We start from the raw sequence: 18,064 nt of genomic DNA on the forward strand, positions 1-18,064 counted from the left end.
CTCTGGGTCAGACTGGCAGAGACCCTGGGGGGTGGGGGGAGTTCGCCTTCCTCTGCAGCATGGATCATGGACCCATTGCTGGTTTAAATTTGAGGAAATGGTGGATTCTCTGTAACTCGAAGTTTTTAAATCATGATTTTAGGACTTTAGTAACTCAGCCAGAGGTTGTGTGTCTATTACAGGAGTGGGTGGGTGCAGGAGGTCAGACTAGATAATCACAATAGTCCCTTCTAGCCTTAAAGTCTGAGTCTATGAGATTGATGGGGAAAGATGGTGGTCACGAGGGGTGAGCAGCAACATTAGCAGCAAGGATAGCTGCAAGGGCAGTGTCACATTTTGGAACAGCTGCATGTCACATGATTAGTAGTTGTACTAGTTAGCTGGCCTAAGGGAGGAGAACTCATTGTAAGCCAACAGACAGAGAGAGTGAAAGAAGCAGCAGAGGGTTAAAGTAGAGCAGAAGCAAAGTCTAGGATTACTGGGTTGATCTGGCCCCAAGGGGCTGCGCATCCTGAGATCAAAAGGTGTTTTTTTTTTAAATCCTATGTCTGTAAAGAGATAGCTAGGTTAATGCAAAACATGCTGAGTTTTGTTAATATATATCATGATTTACATGACTTGTGATATTGTTACTCTTAACTCCACAATAACTTTTCCCACAATTTACTATGAGAAACCTGTAGGCCAAACAGCAACACAATCGCATTTTGGCCTTGGATCTTTATGATCTTTCCAAACATTAAATAGGCTTTTGGCTCTATCTACCTTTAGTTATAAATGCGATTGGATTTGGATAGCAATTCTCTGTCGAATTTTCAAACTGTTTCAGAATCAATTACTTTTAAAATAATTTATAATTAAGAATATCTGCAACACCTTTTTGCTTTTCTCCAAACCATAGACTGAGGAAGAGAAAGGCTTACACTAAATTTCAGCAATAGATTTTTGTTAAGCAAATGCTACAAATTTGAATGTTTTCATTAAGAATTAACATGATAAAACAATATTTTGTACACAGAGAAATCCCAGCTTCTCCCAGACCCAGATCCTGCTGTTGAAACTTACAGTGGTAGAGTACTAGAAATCATATCTCTTTCTAATATTTCACTATTCATTCAATCTTTAGTTTTTAAATTTGACTACTTATGCTCATTGTACAGTGCTGAGTTATTGAACTAGCTCTTTAAGAAACACTTCAGAGATACAATTTTTAAGCAAATTTGATGTTTGTTTTGATTTTTTTAAAAATAAGAATTGTAACAATGGATTTAATTAAAAATACAAAATTATTTTAAAGGACTTTGTTGATGAACTTTGGGCCCAACTCCTAAAATTCTTTTGTCTGCAATCTCACACTTTTTGATGCCTTTTTTGAGGGGAAGGGGTAAAGGAGTACTTTTTCTGCTTATGTTCTGCTTTCCTTGATAAGAACAAGTTAGAATCCCTTAAGTTAAGGGGTGGTGGGTCAATAGATAGACCTTTTTTCCCCTCTTGCTGATTTTAGAATATTAAAACAGACAGTAAAAAAAAAAAAAAACCTAATTGACTTCAGTGGGCTTTAAATGTGCTTTGGATTAGGCTTGCAACCATACTTCCTTTTAAATCACCTTAAAAAATCTGTTAATCATATTTCTACTTTTTACAATTAAAAGGATAATGTTTAAATGAAAGGGACTTAAGCTTGTACTCCAGCTTCACACTCTACATATTGTAATCTTTCAGAGCATTATACAAATCTGTTCTCATCTAAAAACTCACATTGCAAATATCTGTATCTATATTCACATCTGATTTATGTTTAATTTGCTATCCTTTTAATAAATAATTCAAGGAAAAATCAATTTTAATTTTCTTATATTTTTATGTAATTCACATTAAGTACATCTTGCATCTGTGATTTATAAATTAACAAGAACAAGTATATCCATTTGGATATACTGGTTTTCAAAAGTATTGTCAGCACACCTAACCAACCTCAATAAAGGTGTCTATAAATTTTCCAGCTAATTTAATTAAGTTTTTGGGCACCAAACCTAAAGTCAGGTTATTTGAATACTAACAAATTGCATTAAGAATTTTCCTAACATTAATCTTTAGTCCAAGAGAATTGATTTTTAGAGCCAGTGATTAACAAAGAAATAATATATATGTTGTGAAGCTCTGTGGCATGAGGTTGATTGGGTGTGGCATGTTATAATAATGAACACTCTATCATCTAAAAAAGTGTGAGGATGGCCATTCTGAAATCCATTTTATAGCCATTAACGACTGATTGTTGAGTAAGATCCTCATGCTCAGTTTCAGTTGTCCACTGCTTCTGTCCATTTTCAGCAATGTGTTTTTTTTCAGTATGAGTACAAGTCCTGTCTGCTCTGAAGATGCTGTTGTAGATGTGTCACTGAACTTTGTAACAAGATGCCGAATTACAAAGTGTTATTTTTTCCAACAATAAATGCATAATTTCTTCTATAGGAATTATGTGCTTTCTTTATGTTGGCCCAGGTTGAGAGACCTTGTACCAGCCTCAATGTTCCCTCATACATCTTTACACTTCCTTGTGTGTGTCCTGTTTAAAAATCAATACCTTAAATTTAATGGGAGTGGGGGGAATTTGCCCCCCAAAAATAAGTGCAATCAAACTCTATAAATGTTAATGAATTGGGCCATCATTTTGTAACACATCTTGCTTTAGTTATGTAGGAATAATGGCATTTGCATCTTTTTATCAACTCACCATTATACAAAGAGCATCTTTTTCCACATTTTATTAATCAACATTTATTATTTAACACAAATTTAGTATCTTTCTTTTTAAGATGTAGTAAACACTATTGTAAGGTACTTGGGGTTTGATATTGAGCGGTTGTGGTGTTTTGTTGTGGTGTTTCTGAAATAATTTTATTGTTTCTTACAAAAGATACAATAATAATTCTTTTTTAATAATCAAACTAATTTAGTAAATTCAAGATGGAGGCGCTTTCCTACAGATTATGCTTCCACCTCAGAAGATGAGTTTGGATCAAACCGTAATTCCCCTAAACATACCCGTCTACGTACTTCTCCAGCCCTGAAAACCCCTCGATTGCAGAGCTCTGGGACAGCAATGCAAACTAGCAATACGTTCAAACACAGGATCAAGGAACAGGAGGACTACATTCGCGATTGGACTGCTCATCGAGAAGAAATAGCAAGGTTTGTTTTTAAAAAATACCTTTAAAATATCAAAGCCTTTTATCTTAACTGGTAGTGCTGAACAAATGAGCTAGTTAAATCACTGGGTGATTCTACATATGCAATATTTCTGCATGGCTAGGTGTACAGAAATCTTGAAGCCTTGTAAAGGAGAGACTATCAAAGTAGTGCTACCAGCAAACCTCTCTTGTGGAGGAAGAACAGTAGTAATGTCTTGTGGTACACATATCCTCTGTATGATCTCCCAGTTGCATTAGTGAGAGTTACAAATGTATTTTGTTAACACTTTGTTCTGCCTCAAGAAATAGTTAGATCTGTTTTATACTGCCTTAAAATCAGCAAATAAAAAAAAAATCAGATAAATGCAAAGCAGATTTGGAGGTATATTTTTTTACCATATGAAAGACCATGTTTTCACTTCTAATTTTTAGTTCATCTTGGTTTTTACTCTGCATTGAAGGAAGATTGTCAAATTAAATATTTGTCCAAAAAATCACTTCCATTGTTGCTGGTGCCTGAGATTAATAAAGTGGTTTAAAAAATCTAATGTACTTTCCCCCTTATTGCTATTTGCACTGCACTTCAACAATGAAAAGCATAGTCTGTTACACATTCTACAGTGATGCAATGGCAAGGTTGTGTACATTTCATATAGACTTTAAATAAACTTAACTTTTTAGGTAAATGTTATTAAAATACTGATTAATATTCAGTTTTGTGAAACTTTTTACGGAACTTAAATTTGAGGCCTAAATGACCTAACAATGTCCTTTTTAAAAACAATTTTTAATACTGTGACATCACAGCTATGAAATATTATATTTTGGTCATATGAAATATTGTTTTCCAATTCCTGGTATTAAAAAATCTGTTGTACATTTATATAGATTATGATACATGTAAATAAGCTACATAAATATTATAAATAAATCAAGGGACTCTGATATGATCTTGGGAACTATTAGAATGAAGCTCAAATATGCATTTTCCAGTAAGAACTTTTAAAACTTCACATACTTGACCCATGGATTTCTTTCTGAGAATCCATACTAAGATAGGAGCTAAACACATATGGGGGATCTGTGAAACTCAGTTATTCAGACTTAGCATATCTCTTCCTGCTCCTAAACATTGCTGCTGAACCTTCGCTTCCATGGAAGTTTTAGGAGGGAATGATACCTGCACTTTTTTTTTTGCACAGTTGACAGCCCTGCTATTTTGTAAGGGAAGTTCTTGGCTTACATCAGACACTAAGGGTATGATTCTGTTATGGATTCTGTCTACACTGCAATGTGAGCCCAGGGTTAGTGGAACTCAAGTCAAGTGACTTATGTTAGGGAACCCTGGGCTTGAGCTTCTGCATTGTATTTTAACCTTGTGTTTAGACTTTTCTAACCCATGCTCAAACGTAGGGCTCTAGCGCCCTCACTGCAGTGCACAGACCCAAGTCAAAGTAGCCATATCCCAGAGTCTCTTGTGCCCCCATATCCCAGAGTCACCTGCCCCCAAATGTAGCCACTCTAGCCCTAGGACCTAAGTGCACTGTGGGAAAATTTTACTGGCTGCCCTGCATGTTATCAGGAAGCAGCTCACTTTGCATAAGACTTGTTTAGTTCGCTCTCCATTGAAAACCCAGGAGGCTCTCTGATAGTGTGCTTGCAGATCCGTAATAGAACAGAATAGGCTAACGCTGACCTGAGCTGCTGCCATTCACAAAGCGGTGGGGCAGGAGGTGTGGCTTCCCTTTTCGGTAGAGTGGATTGCAGATTGTTGGGGTAGAGAGGACTAAGGAAATTGTCCCATCCAATTGTGGGATACTTCCTGCTGACTCCCAAGACAAGCAAGGCTGTGTCTACATTGCAGAGCAATAGGGCTCACACTCTGGGTCCTGGCTTAACTCAAGCTTGGACCCTCCATCCCTGCAGGGTCATGGGACCCTGGGTCTGAGCCCTGGATTAGCACAATTGCAGTGTAGATGCAAGTGGGGGTTTAGGCTTGGGGCCAGGCTCAAGCATGGGCTTACCTTGCAGTGGAGACATACCCTGAGAGCACAAGAGAGAGAGGCTCCCAGCTTTATGCTGTGTAGTTGTAGCCATGTCGGTCCCAGGATATTAGAGAGACAAGGTGAGTAAGGTAATATCTTTTATTGGACCAACTTCTGTTGGTGAGAGACAAAGCTTTTCCCACTGGAGACAGAATCTTTCCCGACTTTTTCTAACAAATCTCTACCGACTGTTTGCAAGCTGTGATTTTTGAAAGATTTATAATTTGGAAAAATGTGCATGGATTTTCATGGGGACAGCTAAAAGCACATCCATAACACAAAGGCCCAACCTCTGCTAAATTTCAAGCAGAGGTGTTTCAGAGCCTCTCAAAGAAAAGGTCACCAGAATTTTTTGATATAGGTAAAACAGTGTATTTTTCTCTAGCCTTGTTCTCAGAAATGGCTAGCCATTTTGGCATAGCCATTTCAGAAATGTTTAGCCTGCGGCATATACCCAGCATGGAAAATTTTATCCCAAACACTTAACATCTGATAAAGTTATAAGCATCAGAAAATAAGCTCTTCTAATAGGACAAATCTTAGTAATAGGCAGTACTGCTAGCCCCACCTCTGACCCATGTTTTTACCCTAACATAGCATATTCATATGATAAATCAGTTTTTTAAAGGTTAATGCTAAAAATGACATTAATGTAATAGAATCATAGAATATTAGGGTTGGAAGAGATCTCAAGAGGCCATCTAGTCCAATCCCCTGCTCAAAGCAGGGCAACACCAACTAAATCATCCCAGCCAAGGCTTTGTCAAGCCGGGTCTTAAAACCTCTAAGGATGGAGATTCCACCACCTCCCTAGATATAACCCATTTCACTGCTTCACCGCCCTCTTAGTGAAATAGTGTCTCGTAATATCCAACTTAAACCTCCCCCACTAGCTCCATCCTCTTTGGAACCCCCCTTCAGGTAGTTGAAGGCTGCTATCAAATCCCCCCCTCACTCTTCTCTTCTGCAGACTAAATCCCAGTTCCCTCAGCCTCTCCTCGTAAGTCATATGCCCCAGCCACCTAATCATTTTCGTTGCCCTCCGCTGGACTCTCTCCAATTTGTCCACATCAGTTTGGTAGTGGGAGGACCAAAATTGGACACAATACTCCAGGTGTGGCCTCACCAGTGTCAAATAGAGGGGAATAATCACTTCCCTCGATCTGCTGGCAATGCTCCTACTAATACAGCCCAATATGCCGTTGGCCATCTTGGCAACGAGGGCACACTGCTGACTCATAACCAGCTTCTCGTCCACTGTAATCCCCAGGTCCTTTTCTGCAGAACTGCTGCTTAGCTAGTCGGTCCCTAGCCTGTAGCAGTGCATGGGATTCTTTCTTCCTAAGTGCAGGACTTGGCACTTGTCCTTGTTGAACCTCATCGGATTTCTTTTGGCCCAATCCTCCAATTTGTCTAGGTCACTCTGGACCCTATCCCTACCCTCCAGCATAGTGTCATCTGCTAACTTGCTGCGGGTGCAATTAATCCCATCATCCAGATCATTAATAAAGATGTTGAACAAAACCGACCCCTGGGGACACTCTGCTTGATACCAGCTGCCAACTAGACATCGAGCCATTCATCCAATCCATACTTTTTTAACTTTTTTAACTTGCTGGCAAGAATACTGTGGGAGCTTTCCCCATATCCACAGAGCTAGTTATCTCATCATAGAAGGCAATCGGTTGGTCAGGCATGACTTGTCCTTGGTGAATCCATGTTGACTGTTCCTGATCACCTTCCTCTCCTCCAAGTGCTTCAAAATGGATTCCTTGAGTACCTGCTCCGCGATTTTGCCGGGGACTGAAGTGAGGCTGACTGGTCTGTAGTTCCCAGTCAGTCTATAAAATAATAGGGTTGAGAATGTAAAAGCAAGGAAGTTCAAAGTTATGGTTCACATGTACTGTAACGTGAACCATATTGCACATATAGTAGTACAGGGGTTCTCAAACTGGGGGTCGGGACCCCTCAGGGGGTCGCAAGGTTATTACATGGGGGGGGTCACAAGCTGTGAACCTCCACCCCAAAACCCACTTTGCCTCCAGCATTTATAATGGTGTTAAATGTATAAAAAAGTGTTTTTAATGTATAAGGGGGAGTCACAGTCAGAGACTTGCTATGTGAAAGGGGTCACCAGTAAGAAAGTTTGAGAGCCACTGTACTAGTAGATATGAAGTCATGAAACTTATCATAGGCAGTAATGTACAAGGTTATCTGTGCCAAGGGACATTTAATTGTTGTGGGAAATAAAACTTTACTTTTTTTTAATTTAGATTCACAGCCATAGCATTGTGATAATGTATCTTTTTTTTACTGCACATAGTCAATAGAAATCTAGTGCAGTTGTTTTCAGCTTGTGGTCCATGGATCCCTGGGGGTCTGCAGATTATTTCTAAGTGGTCCGCAAAAGGTGACTACTAAAATAAAGTTTCAGATCCCAGAAAAGGCATTCCATTCTTCTGATCAAGCAAAAGTATGTGAATATCCCCACCGACAGGTCAAAACCCAGAAATGTTGTCGTTACCATAGAAGCCCACAGTTTAGCACCCTTTCTCTTGCTGTGTCAAATGCTGTGCCAAGCATGTGCAACATATATAGTTGAATTTTGTTCAGTCAGTTTTCAATCTAAGACTTCTATTGTAGGGCATCCACAGATTGAATTTCCAAAGAGGTACACACTTCCATTTGAAATTTTTTTAGGGGTTCACAAATGAAAAAAAGTTGAAAACCATTGGTCTAGTGTATATATTGGCATTATGAAAATATCCATGGGGCAGAAAGGATAATGGAGTAATTTTTGTGAGGTTTCTTAAGCACTACATATGCGATTTCATTGTTCTTTTTCCACCCCCATCCAACCATCCCATACTAATTTACATCTCCCTAATCAGAATTTAAAGTTACGGTGTTTGTAAAAAGCTTTCTCAAGTTAGTAAGAAAATGGATTTTGGATGACCTGATGCCTATTTTTGTCTGATCTTATTAAGATCTGTTATTCTTTGACTAGTTACTCTGCTTAGGAAGCTGCAATTATAAGTATTTGATAAAGCAGTTAAATGCACAACTGAATTAGGAAAACAGATAGTAGCAATATCTACTTTCACAAGTTTAATTTACTGGTATGAAAGTAAATTGGATAAAAGGGCTGCCGTGCTTTGGCCTTTTCACGCAAATTTTTGTTGGAACTATTTTCAGTTGTTAGTTTTAAATAACTAGTTTAGTTGAAATTTGAGAGAGCTGATTAAAAATGGAACACTTTCCCAAATTCTGTAAAAATTCTGATAACTCTGCTAGCACACACAATTCTGATAATAAACGGATTCCATGTATCTTGTATCTGGTAGGATGTCAAATACTGAAAGAATTAGGTCAAATATTTAATGTTAGAGATTATTAAAGGATGAAATAAGGGAAATTACAGGTTCTCCAAAATGCTAGATTATTCAAAGGAAAATTTTGGTTGCGGGATTTTCCAGAGTAATGAGACTCCGTTATGTGAAATTGATCAATTTTTTCAAGTAATTGCTTCATTATTTTGTTCTCTTTCTGTTTAATAGTCAGGACAGATGATTGCAGCCCTTCTGTTAGTTATTATAATAACAACTTGATAGCACCTTTCATCTCAGGATTTCAAAGCACTGTTTTAGAAAAGTCATTGATTTAACTGAGGCAGCATAGTATAGTAGACTAAACATGAAATCTTTCAATAGGAATCTAGCATCTAAACACTATTATGGTGGATGCATTAGAAATTCATGGAGATAGTTCCTAATTTAGTGTGTTTCTTCCATCTGTCATAAATATTCCTTCAGTAAGGATGATGAGTTTTAGTCTCCCCCCTTTCATGGTGTAATTCAGGACCTATATATTTGTGCAGTCCTCTTCTCTAATAATAGTGGCTGCAGAATTTTTTGGCAACTTTTCTCATGAAGATAAGCAGCCAAGAATAATGCCATCTGAAAACAATCCTAAAAGGAAGGTGGCATGGAAAAGTTGACATTACACCTTGCTTTTTGTAATGTGTTTTGTTTAGTGCTCTAAACTTTTTCTGTCCAGATAGAAAGGATCGAAAATCTGAGCGTTTTTGAGAATATAGCAATACAGTAACTCAGTTATTTAAAAAGAAAAATGTTGTGTGTGTGTGTCACATTTCATCTGCTGTAATGAAAACTGCCTTCTACTGATTAGGGAATAAATTCTCTACTTCTGTTGCTCATGGAGCCCTGCGTACTTAGCCTGATTACATTTCTTTTAATTGAAAAAGTCAATTATAAGTAGAATAATGCACAAGATGGTTTGCAATTGTTGTGACAGAACCACGTTACTTGGATTTTTGAGGAACTTAGCCTTTGACCTTGGAGCTGTCTGAGAACCCAAAGCATGTAGTATCTCACAGTAATTGCACACTCCATCATCTGAAGGTCTCTTTTTATAACAATAACTACAGCGAATAAATTTTGTATGTTTTAAATTCAAACTCTGCTGAGATTTGTTTCCCTGCTGTTTTGTTCACAATGTAGAAGGAAATTTGTTGTGAAATTAAGCACAGGTTCAAGCCTGAAAAAGGAACTAAGTAGTATACCAGGTGGCATGATATTTGTGAGGTTGGGAATATGAAACCTAATGAACTTACTGCACTGAATAACCAAAATGGTGTTGCAGAAGTTAATAGACTAGTGTTTTGTCCTTCTAGCGAAGGAGTCTCCAACTTCAGCTTCACTTCCCCCAGTTTCATTAATTGACAGCAAAATGCAAAGAAGCGGACTTTTTATACCAAGTCACAATTACAAATCCAGTGAAACTATGTTGCAGCTGCACTGGTATTTGTGACCTTATTGACTGCTTGAGAAATTAATAATTTGTTACTTGCTGTGAAGTAGCATCCATTTTGGAATTGCCTAATTTCACCATGAATCCTGCAAGATCATTTGTCTTCATTTTCATATGGCTTCTGACGCTGTACCATTACGGCTGTCTGGCAAGAATTCACTTGCGATTTTAGCAGTTTGTTGGATTTTTGGATGTTTCTGTGGAGAAGTAGGACTTCGGCAGGATTATTCTATTTTCTAGTGGCCTTACTTTTGTGGTAGCTGTCCCCTGGAGAATTTGCTGAATAATAGCAGTTTTATTTTCTACCTTTAAAAAACATGTTTTTACATATTTATATGAACTGTAAAACTAAAAATAAATGTGAGTTAATCCCAGAAATATGTGCTGAATGCTCATAGTACCTAAGCTGTGGTGAGCATCTGGTAAGTGAATGTTTTTCACTTTTCAACACTGTTAACATTTATTTACATGCAAAAAATTCAGCATATTTCTTGGATTAACTTAATTTTTGCTTTAGCTTTACACTTCTGCGTAAATACAGTAAATGATAACTTGAGATTTGAGTGTTTAAGAATATTTTCAGCAGGGTATCTCTCACATTGTATCCATTTTCTGTTCATTCATGCAACCTGTAAAATTACATTGTTCCTTGGAATTGTGCTTGTCAATGGTGAACTCTCTAATATGATGTTGCAATATTGCGATTTGACTGGAAATGTGTTAATTATGTTTGCCATTCTATTTTAACTACTGTTATCAATGCTAAATTCTCTACCTCTAGATCAGTGGTGTCCCATCATTTCGTCCTTAGGGGCAAACATATTTCAAAAAAGTTAGTGGTCCTCTATCAATATTTAGGGACAGATTCTCTGCCCTGTTCATTTCCTGGCAAAGGGAATGAGAATCCCTGGGCATAGAGCCAGCATAGCTGATTTTTATTCATCATTCCTCTCAGCCACTGAAAAAGAAGGGGATTAACTGAAGTGCACAGAACAACTATCCCAACCTGGCTTCCTAAGAGGACTGCTGAAAGCTGGCACAAGTTCCTACTCTAATCTAGGCTGGCTCATAGAATCAGAGAGCCATAACTGATGGTTGTCTCTCAGCTTTTCCCCTTTCCCTGTCTTATGGACTGCTCTTGCTCTGTTGGGGAGGGGAGCAATCCTTTGAGAGGAGTGCCATTAGGCTCCTCAGGCTCCTATCATGTGCTCTCACAATCTAGCAGGTAAGCAGGCAATGGAGCAGCCAGAGCTACTCTCTCCCCTGCTCCTTGTGATGCAGCAGATGTCCAGTGGAAGAGCAGCTACAGCAGAGAAAAGACAGCAGCTGTTCAGAGCACTCCCATCACACAGTAGAACTGCTCTTGGGGCTGCAGGTGAAGCAATGGGAGACGTTTTGGGAAGCAGTATGCCCTTCTGCCTCCTTGTAGCAAGAAGCTTGATTTAAAAACTTCACTTTAAAAATTGCAGTGCACAGCTTAGCAAACATATTTTCACTTCATAATCAGTTACATATTTTCCTCTTAGCATGGCTTCACCCAAGAGCCACAACTTAGAACCTCAAGGATACAGGTTGGACACTGCTGCTCTAGGTATATGGTATTGGGAGAACGTAATGTTGTCTTTAAAATTATTACCAGGATCAGTCAAGACCTGGCTCTCATCGCACGGGAAATCAACGATGTAGCAGGAGAGATAGATTCAGTGACTTCATCAGGCACTGCTCCGAGTACCACAGTAAGCACTGCTGCCACCACCCCTGGCTCTGCCATAGACACTAGAGAAGAGGTAGGAGATCTTCATGGAGAAATGCATAAGGTTCTTTCTTTTCTTTATTTCTTTTGCTTTTAGCCTTTTGCATAGCTTTTTTAGTTATTCCCACCCAGCCTGTTTGCATGAATCTCAGCATTCTCTTCTTTTGATTTAAGATTCCTTAATCTTTTAACAAAAATCAGTAAGCACAAAAATCAGTCTATGAACACAGATCATTAAAGTGATCACCCAAACTGTTCATATTGTGTGTCTGTTTTCACTATTTAAACACAAGACATTGTACTTTTCACTTTTTACTTGTCCACAGTCTTAGATGCCAGTGAATAGTATTAGTACTTTTAAAGATTTTAGTGTGTATACACAAATATATGGTGTGTGCACTATATACATATGGTATAGCTATTACAGATAGAAAAGTCCTTGTATTCACAGAAGATATAGACATTTTCCTGTTAGCATTTAAATATGTAAGTAGCATGGCTTAATAATAATTTTAGCTCTCCATCCACAATATATTATAAAAAAAAATAGCTTGAATTAGGTTTGCTTTGTGCTGCAATTTAATTTTTCTCTTCTTGGACTTTCTCTGGAGTGCTGTGTATTAAATTGTACTAACTAACTTGTTTTAGTCATCATTACAGGTCTAATGCTGGTAAATATGTTAAAGATGACATAAAAATCACTCACCTTCTACCATATTACCATTCAGATAGTTTTTTGTAAATGTTTACTTTTGGTTTTGTTCTTTCTTGTCTTGTTCCCCTCAAAACATGTCTAATTGTTTTTGTGTATGTGTCAGGTTTGGTTACACATTAATCAACTGTGTTCATTCTGAGACTGTCCTTTTGTCGTGAAAAAGGATATAAACAATAGCAAGAAACATGCCTTGCGTATGCAGTGTAATTGACTAAACCCATTTAATTGTTGTAATTGTCTCTTAGAACCCCAACTAAACATCAGCATAACATAAATATGCATTTACTCAGATACATTTAAATCATGTCTTACATTTCACTGAATAAGTATGCTTCCCTTTTCCTTTTTTGTTTAGTATTATTAAATTGTACCGTAAATATATAATATAATACTGTAGGTGGCAGTATCTCATTGAAGTAGATGTAGACTCTGTAACATTGTGACTAATCTGTCTGAAAAGGACTAAAATACTCAGTGACTTGCAAAAAAACTTCCTTTTCATTAGTTTCATAGAAATCTGCCATTAAATGTAATTTGTGAAGAGAACGGAGTACCTTTTGTGAAGAGAAAAACAGTTACTCGAATCACTTACAGTCAGCATTGGTAAAAGTATGAGTAAAAGGTTTACCATTGCCAGTTTAAGTGACTGGAATTTCATTTTTTTATGCTCACTACATGATATCTATATATAGGAGAAATCCTTTCCATCTGGCAATCTAATTTTATAGCCATGAATTTCTGATTTTGGAAAATAGCCATCTGTTTACTAGACAGACTATCCTATAATACAAATACAACATACAATATATAGGAAAACAGAATATTTGATTTTATCACGGAAATCTACTTTAGAGGAAAAAAATTCAGTCTCATCTTGAAGCCCTTGTACTGTATGTATCCAGAAGGTTTCATAAACTGCCTATTTTTCATTAAATGTATTTTTATTTATTTATTTATTTATTTTGCTCTTTCAGCTGGTTGACCGTGTATTTGATGAAAGTCTGAACTTCAGAAAGATTCCTCCATTAGTGCATGCCAAACCACCAGAGGGGAACAGTCGGTCCAATGATGCTAAGCCTCAGTTAACAGATGCTCTTGATCCTCCAACAATTACACGGAGGAGAACGTGGAGCAGAGATGAGGCGAGTATGCACCCATGTTCCTGTGTAGTAATATGCTTACTCTAGCCCTCCAAAATGTCATCACTTTTTACCATTGCAGGCACAAAATTTACTTGCCCACCTACTTCCATATGGTTGCAATAATGGGGGGGGAAAACAGTGAAATATTACTATATTACCTAGAAAGAGAGAGAGAGTGTGTTGCGTGTGTCCTGGGTAGGCTATTAGAATTTTTCAATACTGTATTTATTTGGAAAGAATAATAATTAGAACATGAACACAATGACAAATTTTAAACTCAAATCAGTCATTCATTTTTTTAAGGAAATCACACTAGCTTTGTTGTAATGGCACCGATCTATTTTATAGGTACAACCAGGAAGCTTGAATTGTGTGTGATTTCACTGTCATCTTAGGCAGAGAATGTATGTAGTGGGACTCATAATGTCTGGTGTTGTCAGAGTGCTTAAAAAAGACATAATAAACGATCAGCATTGATTTCAATGCCATTTCAGAGATCAGCTTGGTAGATAAGAAAGGGGAGATTATTTAATTAATGAAAATTGGTTATGAAACATCATAAACTTAACCTACTCCTAGCCTAATTTTAAAATATGTATAGAGAAATGCAGTTTCATATAATATGTGCATATAGACTTATTTATTTTCATAATTACGTTTTACCGAATCAGACACAGACATTATCCCTTTCTTTCTCTTGTAGCTTACATAAATTGCTCCACCCTATTTAAAAAAAAAAAAGTTGGCAAATTCTGCTTGCTGGCTGACATACTGTAGGATTCTGTTGTATACTCAAGTGCACATGATTGACGTGCTAATCTGATTTGTCATGGGAAGCCCAAGGCTGTTCTTGCTCCACAATGAACAAGGAGATGCTTTTCTCACATAAAAATGTATATTTTAACATTCCTATGAATCCACTCTGCATAATTTTAAATTGGCATTTCCTTCAAAAGTGTTTGTCCTGTTACTAAAAATCATCTTCATCTTTAAGTCTCTGTTCATGGGTTCCCACAATAATATGAACACATGCTGAACTGAAAGGACTTAAGATCTTGTGATCCTACCCCACTGTTCCTGTTTTTCCTATCTTCCCACTGGATTCAGGAGCCATATCTCAATTTTGACTGTGTTTTTACAGTTGAGTGAATTTGTTGTTAATTTGTTTGTTCTATTTGCATGTAAGTGCTTCCTTGTGGGTTCCCTCTTGTTGCGTGCATAGCCTGTTAGTGAAATGACACTGTCTTCCAGTGTCCCTCTAGTCCTAACATCCTCCCTGCTAGTTCCTATCTGGCCTTTCTTTTCTAGACTGAATTGCCTTTGTTTAGACATATGTGGTTTGGCATCTTCCTGGAAGGGGCTTCAGTGAGGAACCATCGTACTCCTATATCCCTCTTTCTCAAGAATCTTCATAACATTATATTCTTTCACTAGATCAGTATGAGAATTGGACCTTGAGATCTTTATATCTACTTTCTTAGAGGATGTGCTTTTCTCACATAGGTCTTTCCATGAGGATGTTGTTGAAATGATCTGGAAAAAGGGGTAAACAGTGAAGTGGCAAAATTTGCAGATGATACAAAACTACTCAAGATAGTTAAGTCCTGGGCAGACCGCCAAGAGCTACAAAAGGATCTCTCAAAACTGGGTGACTGGGCAACAAAATCATCTAAAATGATGGGGTCTAAACTAGTGGTTACCACTCAAGAAAGATCTTGGAGTCATTGTGAATAGTTCTCTGAAAACATCCACTCAGTGTGCAGCAGTCAAAAAAGCGAACAGAATGTTGGGAATCATTAAGAAAGGGATAGATAATTAGACAGAAAATACCATATTACCTCTATATAAATCCATGGTACGCCCACATCTTGAATACTGCATGCAGATGTGGTATGAGGAGACATTAATAAGACAGACTTTTCAGCTTGGAAAAGAGACAACTAAGGGGGGCTATGATTGAGGTCTATAAAATCATGACTGGTGTGGAGAAAGTAAATAAGGAAGTGTATTTACTCCTTCTCATAACACAAGAACTAGGAGCCACCACATGAAATTAAAAGGCAGCACGTTTAAAACAAACAAAAGGAAGTATTTTTTCGCACAGCAAACAGTCAGTCAGTGGAATTCTTTGCCAGAGGATGTTGTGAAGGCCAAGACTATAACAGGGTTCATGAAAGAACTAGATAAGTTCATGGAGGATAGATCCATCAATGGCTATTAGCCAGGATGGGCAGTGATGGTGTCCCTAGCCTCTGTTTGCCAGAACCTGGGAATGGGCTACAGGGGATGGATCGCTTGATGATTAGCTGTTCTGTTCATTCCCTCTGGGGCACCTGGCATTGGCCACTGTCAGAAGACCGGATACTGGGCTAGATGGACCCTACGTCTGACCCAGTATGGCAGCTCTTCTGTTCTTATTGCCATAACCCATTAGCCTTAAGATTAGATTTGTTGTTGTTTCGTATTTAAAGTTCTTAAGTAGATAGTTCCCTTATAGTTATCTGATTTCGTTTGCTTTTCTCCACACTTGGAGCTTGTAATTTCGGCATGTATCTCATTGTGGTATCTTTTGGATCATGTGCAATTACTTGTAGCTCCTGTTAGGTTGAATGCCTTACATTTTGAAATATGGTTAAGTGATTTTCTTTGTCTTTAAAATAGATTTAAGACTTTTATTTTTTCCAGGCATTGTTAGTTATATATCTAATTATATATTTTCTCATTGGGTTTTCCTGTAAAACTCCTGGATACTGATGATGATTATAATGTAAATCAATAAATATAATATCTGAACTTAAATAAAAACTATTTGGTAGTGTCTCCCTAGTCTGACTAAAAAATTAGATAATAGAAATTGTCTTGGACATGAGCATTGTCAAAGAGCAGCAAAGTGATTGAAAAACTAAGGAGCGGGTAATGATCAAGGAGGTGACAGAGCCTCATTATAAACTGCTTGATATCCTCCACTCACCCTCATAGTCCTGCATAGCCTTACCTGGTAATGAGGCACTTCTGGACCCAGCAAAGATCATCTGGCACACTCCCTACACTCCTATTCAACCTACATGCAAAAGAGCAGATAAGAGGTATTACATCCCGGCAAAGGACTCAGAATTTTTATTTTCCCATCCCTCACCTAACTCCTTGGTAGTTGATGCAGTGAATGAACATGGTAGGTAGGACCGTGCTAAAACCACGCCTCATAACAAAGATCACAAGCGTCTGAACCAACTGGGGAGGAAGTCTTATTCCTTGGCTTCCTTACAGTTTAGAATCACCAATTATCAAGTGTTAATAGCAAAGTACAATCACATGAATTATACCAAGCTGAACTCTTTTGTGGACCATCTGCTGACAGAACACAGGAAACAGTTCTAGGCAATTATTATGGCGGGCCAAGTACTTGCCAGCTCAACCCTACAAGCCTCCCTTGACACCGCTGATATCACCATCCATTTGATTGCTACAGCAGTGGTAATGAGAAGAGCTTCCTGGCTCCAACTCTCTGAATTCCCAAAAAAGGTCCAGAGTACAGTAAAGGACCTTTCTTTTGATGTCTAAGTTCTTTGCAGATAGCACAGTCAAGTCTCTGCAAATATTGAAGGATTCTAGAGCTACCTTGCATTCTCTTGGTTTTTACACACCCACCTACAAGAGAAAACTCAGCAAGTCCAAATGGCCCAGAGATCCCACTCCATCCAAATCCTTACCTCCCAGGGGTCCTATGAGTCACACCAAAAGAGGCTAAGATTTCAGAGAATGAAATCATCCACCCTCAGCCTCAAGCTTTGCACCCATCTACCTCCAAGCAGCAATGTTTTACAGGTTGTTTGAGGGCTTGAATTACCATCCTCATCCTCTTCAGCTGCACCAGTTCACCAGAATTTCTCCCTTTGGCTACTGTCTTCACCACCTTAGGTGAGCCTGGGAATCAATAGCTACAGACAAGTGGGTTTTGGAGATCAGCTCCATGGGATACACCATCCATTTTACTTCACTTCCACCAGTGAACCCCCTCCCCCCCATTTCTGTCCCTTTTCAGGGACCCCTCTCACGAGAGCTTGCTTCATCAAGAAATAGACACTCTCTTACGCTTGGGAGCTGTAGAACCAGTCCTCATGCAGCACAGAGGGAAGGGGTTTTATTCCAGGTACTTCCTGGTACAAAAAAAGAGTGGAGGTTGGAGATCCATCTTTGACGTGAGACTACTCAAGATCTACATGAAGGCACAAAAATTAAAAATGGTGATGCAGTGATAATTCCATCACTAACGCAAGGGGGTTGCTTTTCAGCTCTCTACCTTCAAGACGCATATTTCCACCTTGTTATCCAACCATTCCAAAAGCAATTCCTACATTTCACGGTCAGCCAGGACCACTTTAAAAACC

The 18,064-nt window shown here is 38.1% G+C and overlaps 1 protein-coding gene across 9 annotated transcripts in view; it reads left to right on the forward strand.

Moving 5' to 3' along the window:
- Positions 1-18,064, forward strand: part of CEP170 (centrosomal protein 170) — a 188,508-nt gene that overhangs the window by 148,287 nt on the left and 22,157 nt on the right. For 3 of the 9 annotated variants that reach the window (XM_054023210.1, XM_054023217.1, XM_054023219.1), the window contains 4 exons: positions 1,019-1,069; positions 2,958-3,192; positions 11,706-11,883; positions 13,509-13,676. In XM_054023210.1, coding sequence (XP_053879185.1) covers positions 1,019-1,069; positions 2,958-3,192; positions 11,706-11,883; positions 13,509-13,676 — 632 coding nt within the window. The remainder of the gene's footprint in view (positions 1-1,018; positions 1,070-2,957; positions 3,193-11,705; positions 11,884-13,508; positions 13,677-18,064) is intronic. The other 6 variants (XM_054023211.1, XM_054023215.1, XM_054023216.1 and 3 more) reach the window with 6 other exon arrangements.

This window comes from Malaclemys terrapin, chromosome 3 (genome assembly GCF_027887155.1).
Source record: "Malaclemys terrapin pileata isolate rMalTer1 chromosome 3, rMalTer1.hap1, whole genome shotgun sequence".
In the NCBI taxonomy this organism is placed as follows: domain Eukaryota; kingdom Metazoa; phylum Chordata; order Testudines; family Emydidae; genus Malaclemys; species Malaclemys terrapin.